The sequence below is a fragment of the Calliphora vicina genome, chromosome 2 (assembly GCF_958450345.1).
Source record: "Calliphora vicina chromosome 2, idCalVici1.1, whole genome shotgun sequence".
NCBI classification, from domain to species: domain Eukaryota; kingdom Metazoa; phylum Arthropoda; class Insecta; order Diptera; family Calliphoridae; genus Calliphora; species Calliphora vicina.
The window spans coordinates 54,859,114-54,872,866 of NC_088781.1; the positions used below are offsets into that span (position 1 = coordinate 54,859,114).

Consider the following 13,753-nt stretch of genomic DNA (forward strand, 5'->3'; position numbering starts at 1 on the left):
ACATAAAGTGCATAACTTTTGGCAAAACTGGGAGACACGAGTCTTTGTTTTTTGTCTTTTATCAGGTAGTGGTGTCCGTATATGGTTATATTTCCATGACTCAAAAAATTACACACAGTGTTATCAGTGGATTTATCAAGAGTCATCAACCAGATAAAGCACCACACATTAATATGGGATTGACGACCATGTCGAAAAAACATTTGGTGTTCCTGTGTTTGACAGCCAAGGTTTTTCCTATAGCTGTACTTCATGAGTATGTATATGGCCTGAGTGTTCTGATTCCAAGATATCTTTGAATCCATGATGACTCAAAAATCGTTCAATCGAATTCGATAGTTTTGAAAATGAGATGCGATTGTAAAGGGATTTTTCATAAAATTTAGAAAACAATTAAATTTTAATAAGTTTCTAAGCTAAGTTTAGCAGGAACAAAACAATTCATTTGGTAGATCTACTTTGAATACTTTTTCAAGGGGAAATAAAATAAATTTAAATATTCACTAATAAATTGGTTTGTTTACAATATAACTAAACATGTAGGTATTTGTTTACATGAGAGACAACTAATTACTAAACTAATTACAGAATTGTACTTAATACTTTCAGAAAATACTACTAATTCCCAAAAAAATATGAAATAAAACAAAATAAATAAAAAACAGACACACAAAATTATATATTTTTTTTTAAAATTTTTTTTTATTATTTTTTTGTTTGTTTTTAAAGGCTTCTTTTGTTTTGTTAATAATAAAGAAAAGAAAAATAAAGTAATAATAATAATAATAAATCATACAAACTTTGTTTTTAATTAAACTTAATAAAAGACACAAAAATAAAGAAAGAATTGAAATGTTAACAAAAGGTATAGAAATTATAAATGGTATAAAACTAAACATACAAAAGAGAAAAATAAAATATATGTAATAAGATTAATAATAATAAAAAGTGAAAACAAAATTATTGTATATTAAGCAAAATAAGTACTTAAATAACATTTTTCTCTTATACTTTAGCATTATTTAATTAACAATTACATTTGAAACTGAAATATGGCTGAAACTAAAGAAATTTATTTAAAAAAAAAATAAAATAAAAAGACTAAGTTAATTATTTGTATTTGTTTTAATATTAAGCACACTTTTCAAATTTTGTTGTTTTTATTTTAAATACATAATAATTAAGAAATTATTTTAAAAATAATGACAAAAAAATAGTAAAACAAAAGAAACTAATAAATAACTGAATTTTAAAGTTTACAAAAAAAAATCAAAATTATTTATATAAATGGAGCATTTTTGTTTTGTTGTTTTTTTTTACAGAATTATTTAATAATTATTTATTGTTTATTTTTCCTTGATTTTTATTTTAAACTTAAGCAAAATACTTTTTATGGATTATTTTAAAAATAAAAAAAATATATATTAAGAACAAAAACAAACTAGCAAAAATAATAATTAAATGTAATAATAATCATAAAAAATAATAATAATCATATAAATATATTTTGTTTTTGTTTTTTTGTATTGAGTGTGTAAATATGGTAAATAATTAACACGGTGTAAATTAATGTACTTTTGCACTAAAAACTTTGTTTTTTTATATTTGTTTTGTTTTTGTAAGAATTTGCATGAAAACGGAAACGGAAAAAAAATAAGTTTTCAAAAAAAGCTTTTAAAAGAAAAAATAAAATAAATTTACGAGAAAACGAAATACACAAATTATTTTTAATTATTTAAGAGTAATGAAGCAAGTTATAAACAATTATTTAAACTAAAATTTGGCTAGTTTTGTTTTTATATATTTTATTTTTTTTTATATATATTTTTCTTTGAAAAAAGAAAGCATTTAAAACGAAAAATGTTGAATTTTTTTAACGTTTAATTTAAAACGTGTGTGTTTTAAGTGTATTGTCTGTCTGTCTATCGGTCTGCATTTAAAACTTAAAAAAGTCAATTATTGTTTTGTTGGTGGTGGTTTAAACTACATACTTATATTGTTATTATTGTTTAATTTTAAATTTTTAGTTTAATAGCAGAGAAGAAAAAAAAAATCAAAAGAAAATCAAAACGGAAGAAACATGTACATATTTTTGTTTTCTGTTTTGTTTTGTCTTGTTTTTCCATTAACAAAAACAAAACAAATGAAAACATGTTGCAACATGTCGATTTGCTGTGGACTTTATCTGAACGGTTGTGTTTGTTTGTTTGTGTTTTGTGTATGTGAAGTAAAGGAAGAACGTTTAGGAAGTTGTATTTAGAAACTTACTCCTGGTTATCTATGTCACTTTCGTCCAATTCATTCTTGTTACGTCTCTTCTCGTAAATCAAAATAATGGTACACAGTATCAAAACCTCAGCACAGATACCCAAGAAAGGCCACAAAGCGGCAAATTTGCCTGCGAAAAAAGAAAAGAAATTTAATGAATAATAAAATAAATGAATTTGTTGGGGGAATTCTGAGGAGTGCCGGTCGAATTATTGTAACACTTGATATAATAGTCTAAGGGCCATTATTACAACTTGCCTTTAAAGTTAAAGGTAACTTTAAGCAATAGAAAATGGGTACCCTTAAAGTTAATTTTAACTATAAGGGCAAGTTGTAATAATAGCCCTTAATGTGTAAACATCAGTCAAATCACATAATGTTAAGCCTATTTTTAGATGAAACTTTTCTAGGGAAATGTGTCTTAAGAAGACACTTTTCTATGTAAATGTATCTTAAAGAGACACTTTTCTATGGAAATGTGACTTTAGAAGACACTTCTCTATGAAAATGTGTCTTTAGAAGACACTTTTCTATGGAAATGTGTCTTTAGAAGGAACTTTTCTATGGAAATGTGTCTTTGGAAGACACTTCTCGATGGAAATGTGTCTTGAATACACTTCTCAATGGAAATGTGTCTTTAGAAGGAACTTTTCTATGGAAATGTGTCTTTAGAAGACACTTTTCTTTGGAAATGTGTCTTTAGAAGACACTTTTCTATGGAAATGTGTCTTTAGAAGGAACTTTTCTATGGAAATGAGTCTTAAGAAGATACTTTTCTATGGAAATGTGTCTTTATATGACTCTTCTCTATGAAAATGTGTCTTTAGATGACAATTCTCAATGGAAATGTATATTTAGAAGATAATTTTTATAGGAAATGTGTATTTAGAAGACAATGGCCGACTTCATAAACGCAGTAATGCAAAGCAATTACAAGGCAAAGCAATATTTTCTGACTTTCATGAACGCATAAATGTTTTGTAAAGAATCATAAATAAAAACAGTTCACAAATTTGACAGCTGCTGCGCATGGACAAGCATTGCCATACAATAATGAACTTGCGACATTTCCAAAACAAAATCTATTGCGTTCATGAACACTATACATTGCAGTGTTGCTTTGCAAAATGCGTTTATGAAGTCGGCCAATTTTTCAAAGAAATCTGTCTTTAGAAGACACTTTTCGGTGGAAATGTATCTTCAGATGAAACTTTTCTATGGAATTGTGTCATTAAAATACACTTCTTTATGGAAATGCGTCTTTAGAAGACACTTTTCTATGGAAATGTGTATTTAAACTGTTCCCCCTGAAAACATATTTCCAAAAATCATAGCCGGCTTAACATTAACTGATTCGAACAGCCATCTTCGAATTCCGAATATAAATTAAATAATTTTTTAACAAAAAAAAAACAATCATCTTATTTTCTAATTCCAATAATGTTGACTGACTGACGACACCTACCTTTTACACGCACATAAGATGTATCACTAGCTTCTGTTTTTTTAAGATATTCGGTGGCAGCATTACGACCAATACACTTGAATTCGCCTCTATCATTCATGGAGACATTTTCAATAATTAATAGAGCATTTTCTACATTATTTTCATCGGGTTTTAAAATATAACGATCTGTGGTACTGTTGATGGTTAAATTATCTTCAAAATAAAAAAACACAAAATTAAATAATTAACATAAATAAATAACAATAGTTTAGTAATTAATAAAACTTACGGAAAGCCCATGACAATTTTGGATCAGTACCAACAACTGTACATTGAATTGTCAATTTTTCACCCTCAACAACCCCAGAATTTGAAGGCACTCTAACAAGAATATTAGCTAGACAGGGCGAGAGAGAAATAGAAATAGAGAGTTGAAGACAAGTTCAATTAATAATTTTATTAAACAACAAATGAAAATTAATCAACTTACCAACAACATTAATATGTTTCTTTTGTTCATTGGCCACACATGAATAGAGACCATCATCATGTATGTCTGTTTTATCAATGATAAACTTTCTTTCGGCTGCTATTATGCGAAAGCGCCCTTCAAGTTCTGTAACTTTTCTCACATCTGTACCATTCTTTTCCCTGGAAAAATAAAAACAAACATTTCAAAATCTGATTCTGGAACAACTTAATTCTAAATCTGTAAAGCACATTTCAAATATAAATATTGCAACTCTCACTGATCTTTTACAGAAACCAATACAAAAAAAAATAATTTGAATCTTTAATATTTTTTAAAATACAATAATTTTATTTCCAAAATAATTCATTACACCCAAGATTTTATTCACTTAACAATGAAAAATAACAAAGAAAGATCACATTTCAACAATAAATTTTTAACGACGAGATCTACGTCTGCGTCTGCTTCCTACACGGCGTCCACGGCTTCTACGTCCACGAACTGTTCGTCTTCTTCTCCTAGCCGAGCGGTCTGCTAATTCTTTAGACATGTCTACATCATTGCTTTGATCATTTGGCACCGATGTATCCATTTCCCCCATGTCCACGGGAGCTGAAAAATATTTGCGGTTCAAACGCTGAACATAACCATATTGAACGCCACCATCCAATGTAGCCTTAACCGATTCCTTAACATCATTAATATCAGCCTTTTTTATAAAAGAACAAAATGTATGAACATTATTTTAGATTAAAAAGTTTTCTGATGAATACAACTTACACCCACAGCATCGGCTATTGTTTTTGATATTTTCAATATAGTAGAGGGCTCCTCCAAATTTTGCAATGTTTGTAAAATTAATTGACCATTTTGATTTACCGACATTTTAATTAAAAATTTATAAATTCGAATTTAAAAAAAAAATACAATATAAAATATAAACGTTTTCAATATATAAAAAATATTTTCAAGTGAAAATAATTTTCAATTTTGAACATGAAAATCTTTTAAAAACCAAATTGATTGGAAAAAAATAATTGTTTTTATGCTAGGTATAAAAGTTATGATAAATCGAACAAGTATGCAATCAGTAACGTGTACTACGAACTTTATTTCTTCAACATCTGATTTTTTTGTGATGCACTTCACTTATATATATAAAAGAGTAATGTTACTGAGTGACTCACTAATTCATCGCCCAGCACAAACGCGAAGGTAGAGACATGAAATTTAGTATATAGGTTCGATAACCCTATATCTTCTAAACTAATACAGATAACTAAAATGGTTTTAATGAGAACTGGAGTGCGAAGGTGGTAGATTGGGACAAATCCGGATAAACTGGTAATTTTTTAAAACTTATTTTTTTTAGCAAATTAACACAGATTGAAGGCAGATCAGCTGTTTCTCTTTTGTACATGAAAAACATGTATAAGTAGTTAGTTTTTCTGTGCTGTTCCGTTCTGTTCCGGACAAACCTGTTAAAAACAAAAATTGTCTACGTAATTGTAAGTGACAGCGGCTTTTTAAATAAAGAAAAAAATGATTTGTTATTGATTTTGTGAAATTTAATAGAAATTTGGAAAAAAACGAGCCGTCTGGTCGAAAATATCACAGGAAATGGGAATGCAAGGTAAGTTAATGTGTTTTAAAGAGGAATTATGTGTTAAAAGAAAAGAAAAATTATATATTTTGTCACAAAACAACTAACAGCTATAAGTAAAATCCAGAACGGAACAGAACGCAACATCAACGGAAAGTAAAGACTAATGAAGCCTTGAGTCGTTTGAGTTATATCTTTGTCCACTTTTTTGCCAAAAGTACAAATTTCCCGAGAATTTTGCCAATTTATAACTACCCGATTCCCGGGATTTTTAGTCGGCAATCCCGGGAATTAAAAACTCACGAAAATACATAGAAAACAAGTTAGAACTTTTTTTCACCAAAAAAAAAACAGTTTTTTACTTATATCTTGGCAATAATAGACCGCTTATTATTATTATTATTTGGGGTTTTTCGTATGAAAATTCAAAAAGAGAATTCATTATTTATAGAATTTATTTCTTATTGAATCATTCTAATTTCTTTAAATTTTTTCTTCAAATCCATAACAAAATAGCTTCAAAAATTTATTAAATGTTTAAATTTTTCTTCAATTAAAATCTAGTACAAAAAGGTTTAATTAAGACAATTTTTTCAATTAATTTTGAAAATTATTTGCATGGACAACTAGATAGGTAACTGAGAGGCAAAAACCTATAAACACCTCAAATAAACACCTCTCCTTCCGTTCAATGTGTTTATTCTATGATTATTTGATTTAACAAAAATTTCATCATTCAAAGTTTGAATAAATTCTGTTATTAATTAACTTTAAAATTAATTCACTTTAAACCAGAGTATGAAAACAAACAAAACATTTCGCAAACGTTTGCAAAATGTACAAAACAAATCAAAATTTTTATATTGCACTAGCTGAACCTGGTCCGCGTTGCTGGCCCTTACAATAATTCTGTTTTATATTGCATATCGATTTGAATATACAGTGTCGGAAAAAAAGCACGGACTCCCCCGACCTGACATCGCACCCGAAAGACTGAGGTGGTCATTTGACAAAGTTGTAGCAGATATCTATAAGTACAGTGGCATGATATGCCCTTAAAAAAATTAAACGGATGTAGTTAAGGCAAATGGGATATTATATTTATGAATTCATCTTAAGGACAGGGGATATACGTTTCTTTTTTTATTTACTCGGGAGCAAACCACATACAAAACATGAATTTTCCAAATGTAAGCCAGCAATAGTCAACGATTGGCCATATGCTTTGTCGTTGGAAATATTTGGTATGCGTGAAATCATTACGTCTTCGCATTTTAATCTGCCCCCGATGATTGTTGCCTCAATTAAATTTGGTGAACGTTTTTTGATGGTCAATCGTGTTCCGTTGCATAATTTTGGCTTATGGCTTATGTTGCGGAGAAACATTATCTGTGATCCAACTTTCAATGTTTCAGTAGCATAATTGAGGCTTGTTCTTCGTCCATTACTGTGTCAATCGATTTATATTTCATTGTTTCGCCAGTCAGTGTCATTAGCGGTATAGTGTAAAAATTAGATTTTACCAAGCCCCACAGACCGAAAATTAAAAATCTGAGATTCACCGAAAATTTGATAAAAATCGGTCCAGCCATATATCCGGAACCACTGTGCAAACTTCACATAAACCATCTACAGACCATCCCCAACGTACCCTGAAATTTTGGTTGAAATCGGTCGACCCGTTTTCGCAGTTAGTGGTGACATCAAAATGTACACTTCTTTTTATATATAAGATTGTACATGAGCAAAAACAAAACAAAAACTTTTCAAGTGACAAAGAGAGAAAACAAAACGATTGGCTTTTCACTCATCTGCATTATTTAATTTACCGTTACAATCGTACATTTGAGTACAAAACAGATAGAGAAACGTATTTTTTATTCGTTTTGTTTTTTTTTGTACTGTGTTATTATTATAATGAGTAAATCATTTACCAAACGTTTGTTAAACGTTTTTTATCATAATGTTTCAATATTGTTCTTACTCTTTTCTTTTCTAGCTGCGTACGTTTATATTAATGTACAGTTTGCGCTCATGAGCAAAAACAAAATGGGACAATCATTCTCATTGTTTATGTTTGGTTTTTGTTTTACTCACTGCAAAGAACAAAACAAAACGATTGCAAACGTTTCGATTTGTTTATTTCCGTACTCTGGTTTAAACAAAGGCATTGGAATGAATCTAAAAAATTAAATTTTTCGAAGATCTGATATTTAATAATTATAACACAAAGTTTTTATATGAAATTTAGCTATAATATTCCTAATTTACTGTATTATTATATATATCGGGAATAGCCGGGTAACCGGGAATGTAGAAAAAAATTTCCCGATTCCCGGGAATCAACAAAAGGTCGGGAAATTAAAAACCCTATACACCATCAAAAAAGATGGGCGGTATATTGATTTTGCCATTCAGCTTGTAACACACACATCGAAATATTAATCAGACCCACAAAAGTATATACAAAAAAAAAGTATGTACATATGTCCGTATGCCTGTCTGTTGAAAACACGATAGAGCCAAAACGAAAGGAGCTAGCTGGCTGGAAATACTCTCTATTGATACGATTTGTTTGGTATTGAATATCGGTCCATGATTTCACCTAGATCCCATACAAATGTCCCCCCGGAATACTATTTGAGCAGTCATAAATATGTTGATTATGCGGCAATTCTGATCAAATATTGCACAAATTAGTTCTAAGTACTTAGATATTATACAGTAACGTATGTCGAAAATCGGGCACCATTTATGCTTAGACCCAAGGTCATTCTCAGAAAATGACTTGAACATTCATAATTGTCTTGGACATAAACAAGTTTTCTATGAACCTAAACCTTTGTACCATCTTTTGTGAGGATCGTGACTTAAAAATTCGGGATTTTTAAAATTTTTTACTTTTTTTTAAACCTTTGTGCAATATAAATTTATTCAAAGTATTGGCCATTGTTAGCTATGACTTTTTCCCATCTTTCTGGCAACATATGAATTCTGAGCCAAAAGAACTGCTCATCTTTTTAGGCCAAGAATGAATTAAGCCAATTTCGGATACTATGTTCTGAACTCTTTTTAACATAGATGAAAATTTTATAGGTAACTGAGAGCCAAAAACCTAAGTATGTTTTCAAAAATCTAATTATTGAGAATGTATTTTGTTATTGTATCACAAATATGTGCGAAAAGATAGCAATTTTGTTTGATTTTTTATCACAGACATTTCTCTCTCCTTCCGTTCTATGTATTTATTAATTCTAAATAAATACACAGAAGTGACCTAAAAGAAAGTGTTACCAAGTTTTAGATTGTTGTGGAAACTTAACCTTACAAATGTAACCTTTGTAGCGATTTATAGTGAGCGATAGACTATTTCGATAAAATTTAATGAAATTATAATTTAAATAAATCAAAGCGATTTTGAATTGATAGTAGTTCAGCCATAAAGTAATATACATTAAACAAGGTTTATAAAATGTTCTTGTTTTCTTCTTTGCTCATTAGTTGTATAAGAAGTGAGAGTTTCAAACAAATTTCAATATACATATATTTATTTTTTTAATATAAAATTTAACTTACCATGTTAAATCGGTTACACTGGGATCTGTGATATTACAGCTTAGTACTAATGGACTCCGAATTTCATAGGATATTAGCTGATGTTCTACATTATCATAGTTTGGCACCAAAAAATCTGCCCCTGTAAACAATAAATTAAATTTTCAAAATTAAATACATTATTATTGTATATGTGTGTTGCTAAATAATATATATTATGTATAACTAAAACATAGAGGAATATTATATATAATTATAACAAAAAACAAAGGAGAGGTCTTTTATTTTAATATATAGTAATGTAAATGTTTATTTAAAATTTAAAAAAAAATATATTTTAACTACATGAACTGAATTTCTGAATGAAGAGATCATGAAAAAATTAAAAATAAAGCTTAATGAACTAAAACTAAAAATAATTATTATAAAAAAAAAAAGAAAAAAACTTGTAAATATTAATTAAATTATGTATTTGTTTAAATAATTTAAACTTAAGCTTAATAATATATAACAGAAAAAGTTGATACAATAGACAAACTCTGTTTAAACTTATAAATGTTTAGCTTAGATTGCAAAATAAAATTAATATTTAATAATTAATAAGATTTTATAACAAAAAGTGTAAATGTTGTTTATATTATTTAGTTAATTGTGTTTTATCTAAAAATAATTTTATTTAGCTATTTTAAATAGTTATAGCAACTTTATGAAAATGATTTATATAGTTTTTTTTTTTTTTTTGTTAGAAAACATTACAATAATGACAATAATGTTTAAAATATTTAAAATATAAATAAAATTATAAAGAAAATTCATTGGTGTGTCTTTTTTCAATTCAACTTGGAGTGAAATCACTAAAATATTGTAATTATAAATATGGTAATTTTATTATTGTGGCTGCCATAAAAATTATGCATTCATACATATTCTTTTTATAAAAATATTATACGTATGTATGTATAATGTACTTGGCATTTGTATTTATTTTAAATATTTTATAATAATAAATGTTCACACTTTTAATTTACTGGAATGTGCCGGTTTATTGTTTTTTTTATTTCTAAGTATATATAAATGTATGTATAACTTTTTGACTGAAAGAAAAAATTATATACAAATTAATGCAATTATGAGTAATATTTGTATTTTGTGATGTGTCATAATGTCTACTTGACCATGTGACGATATTGACATCACTGATATCACTAAACTAATCAAGGCGTATTTATATACCCAGCGAAGCGAATTCAAATACCATTTATATAAATTTTATGAATTCGCTCGTATTCGCCTGAAATCGCCACTGCCATCACCTGGTATATTAATTCGCCTTGAAACAAATTGAAAAATAAAGAAACTGAAATGGATTAAAAAGGGGAATTTGTAAATTTTGTGCTTCAATCCAAAGAACTATTATAATACATAGAAGCAAAAATGAGATCAAAACAATCTAATACTGCTTTTAAAAACCAATGTATGTAAATCATGTCAATGTATAAAGGCGAACATTTTTTAATAATACGATATTTTTCAACCGATTTTTTCTACTTTTATACCTTTTTAGAAAGCTAATACTGTATAGATTAAGATTCCGTTATGATTCAAGGCGAAACATTAATATTTAATTAGAATTTAATATAAAAACTGAAAAAATTTAAAATTTCCACTTGAAAAGCTACGTTTCCGCATACGCCGTAATCGGCACCCAATACGAAATTCCATACATTTGCACCGAAAAAAAGTTCGTTTCAGAAATCGGCAACGAAAATTGGGAACGAACCGGCACCGATCAGTAACGAAAAACATATCATTTGAGGCCGGAACGAAAACAACATCAAGTAGGTTGTTTTCGGTGATGTTGGAACGAAATTATTTTAATTATTTTTTTATATCAAATTTAAAGAATATCAAAATAATAATAAATTTTCTTTATTGAAAGAGGAAAAAATAATAGATTTTGTCAAAAATAATGAATTTCTATTAAACAAATAATTTCTGTTTTATGCCGCAACGCACCCAATTGAAACGAAAACAATTCGGAAACGAGACGGTGACGAACACCAACATTTTTCAGTTTCAGTTTTCGTTATCGGCGCCGATTACGGTGTATGCGGAAACCCAGCTAAAATGTATTTTTCCTTAATGATTAAAGGCGAAAACTTTTGTAAAAGAGAAAAATACAATTTTTGCCCTTGTAAACGCATTTACAAACTTCAGAGCTGATTAGGCACAGATTTGAGAAAAATTATCAATGTTGTAGTTATATGTTGGGTGTATGACTTAAAAATGCGGGATTTACAATATATGGCATATCTTTAAAACGCGGTTTTTGTTTTTATTCTCACTTAGTTATTGAACATTATAGTGTAAACCCATGGTAGGCGTTCATATTGTTGAGGTTACGATGATTTTCGTCAAACAACCCGAATGAGAACAAAAGAGCGTAATAGAGCGTAAAAATACACACAATTCATTCAGTTTCTTGATGTTGTTGTGGATATTTTATTTTTTACCCAAAAGAGCACACAAATTAAATGCCTCTTTTTGCGTACCACTGGTGTAAACCATAGAGAAATATACATAGAGCAGATACTCTGCGTGAGTTTTTTTTTATGACCATATAAAACATATGAAACTCAACAACAGCTTGCAAAATAATTGGGAGCTACTCAAGCAGCAATTTCAAAACGATTACAAGCAGCACGATAAATCCAAAAGCAGGGAAATTGGGTACAATACGAAATGATGCTTGAATCATTACTTCAATGAAAAATGGATCCATTACGATAACCCGAAGATGTACCAATCAGTCGAATCGACACCAAAGCCAAATATCAATGTTGCTAAGGTAATGCTTTGTATTTGATGGGACCAAAAGTGTCCTATCAATTATGAGCAGCAGAAATCTCAGGGAACCTGTACCGCATGCAACTGATTCGTTTGAACCGAACATTGGCCGAAAATCGACCAGAATATGTGGCCAGACATTCCATCATGACAACGCTCGGCCACATGTTGCAATACCTGTTAAAAAGTATTTAGAATTAAGTGGTTGGGAAGTTTTGCTTCACCCGCTTTATAGTCCAGACCGTGCCCGTCCGACTACTATTTGTTTCAATTGATGCATAACGCTCTGTCTGGCATACTCTTCACTTCAGAACAGAGTATCCGATATTGGCCTTAAAATATGAACAGTTCTTTTGACTCGGAAACGATATGTTGCCAGTAAGATGGGAATAGCTAACAATGACCAATATTTTGAATAAATTTATATTGTAGAAATGTTTCAAAACAAAAGCTAAAAATTTGAAAAAAATTTCAAAACAAAAGCTAAAAATTTGAAAAAAAAAATCCCGCACACTAATCCGACCTGCACTCCTCGAAATTATCAGAATAAAGTAAAAAAATTATATGTTCCGAACGTTAATTTATTACAATTATTACTTAATTTTTTTTACTTTACAAATTCTAGAATCGTTCACATAACAGCCACAAAATGATTTGGCTTTACTCAGCAGTACTCTTTATAATCAAAACCAAGAATAATATTACACATAGTGTTTGATTCATCAAGCAGTCATACGTCAAACAATTACACGATAAAACTACTTAATCATCAAGCATGATTATAGGTTTACTAATAGCGTATTTAGATAAAAAAAACACAATATTTTGTTATTCAATGGTGAAAATTCAAAATTTTAAATTTTCTTCGCATTTTTTGTTGCTTCATACTCTTCAAAATTTATTCGTAAGATTAGTAAAACAAAATAAATAAAAGGTGTGCAAATTTAAGGTTAGGAAGTAAATTGGGCTCTCAAATGATAAAATGTCAAAAATTAAGCTGTCATCCTTTTATATCTTTTTGGTAAAAATTTGGAACTTTTGTGAATTGAGTTTTTGAAAAACTTAACGATAACAATGAATTTTTCAATTCAGCAGTTGCATGAGATTTGGCGATATCAATTGGCCTTGTGATTTTATTCCGCTGATCTATTTTACATGGGGCCTTTTGAAAGGCCATATTCACGTGAACAAACCTCAAACAACTGGAAGATGTAAGCAATGCGTGGTTCTAAATTTTGTGGAAATATGATTCAAATGTACGTCTGCATACGTGCTAAAGATGGTCATTAGCCCGACATCATATACCACTATTAATTCCCATAATTCTACTTTACGTTGGTATCCGAAAAGAGGATGTTTAAGACAATTATTGGAATTCAGATGAGATAGCTGATGAACTAGTCAGATCTGGACAATGTTAATGGGGACTGGGAGGTTAAACCTCCAATATGTCTTCGAAAGATTTCGGAACTCTACGAACCAATCCTGCTGTAGTAGGACGGATTGTAGGGTATCCAGGGCTATTTGGCCAAAGTTGGATTCAAAAGCAACCAGAATACCA

The 13,753-nt window shown here is 29.0% G+C and overlaps 2 protein-coding genes across 5 annotated transcripts in view; both read right to left on the reverse strand.

The window, feature by feature from the left end:
- Positions 1–675: 675 nt before the first annotated feature.
- LOC135952272 (basigin-like) overlaps positions 676–13,753 on the reverse strand; it is a 75,723-nt gene continuing 62,645 nt past the window's right edge. For all 4 annotated transcript variants that reach the window (XM_065502132.1, XM_065502133.1, XM_065502135.1 and 1 more), the window contains exons 3-7: positions 9,367–9,487; positions 4,206–4,366; positions 4,005–4,112; positions 3,734–3,928; positions 676–2,398 (exon numbers count right to left, since the gene is read on the reverse strand). In XM_065502132.1, the coding sequence (XP_065358204.1) occupies positions 2,265–2,398; positions 3,734–3,928; positions 4,005–4,112; positions 4,206–4,366; positions 9,367–9,487 (719 nt within the window). In that variant the 3' untranslated portion in view covers positions 676–2,264. The remainder of the gene's footprint in view (positions 2,399–3,733; positions 3,929–4,004; positions 4,113–4,205; positions 4,367–9,366; positions 9,488–13,753) is intronic.
- LOC135952498 (uncharacterized) lies at positions 4,500–5,188 on the reverse strand. Its single transcript, XM_065502463.1, has 2 exons — positions 4,968–5,188; positions 4,500–4,896 (listed from the first exon to the last, which is right to left on the reverse strand). Exons 1-2 carry the CDS (start codon positions 5,070–5,072, stop codon positions 4,624–4,626), a joined length of 378 nt encoding a protein of 125 aa, XP_065358535.1. The 5' UTR covers positions 5,073–5,188; the 3' UTR covers positions 4,500–4,623.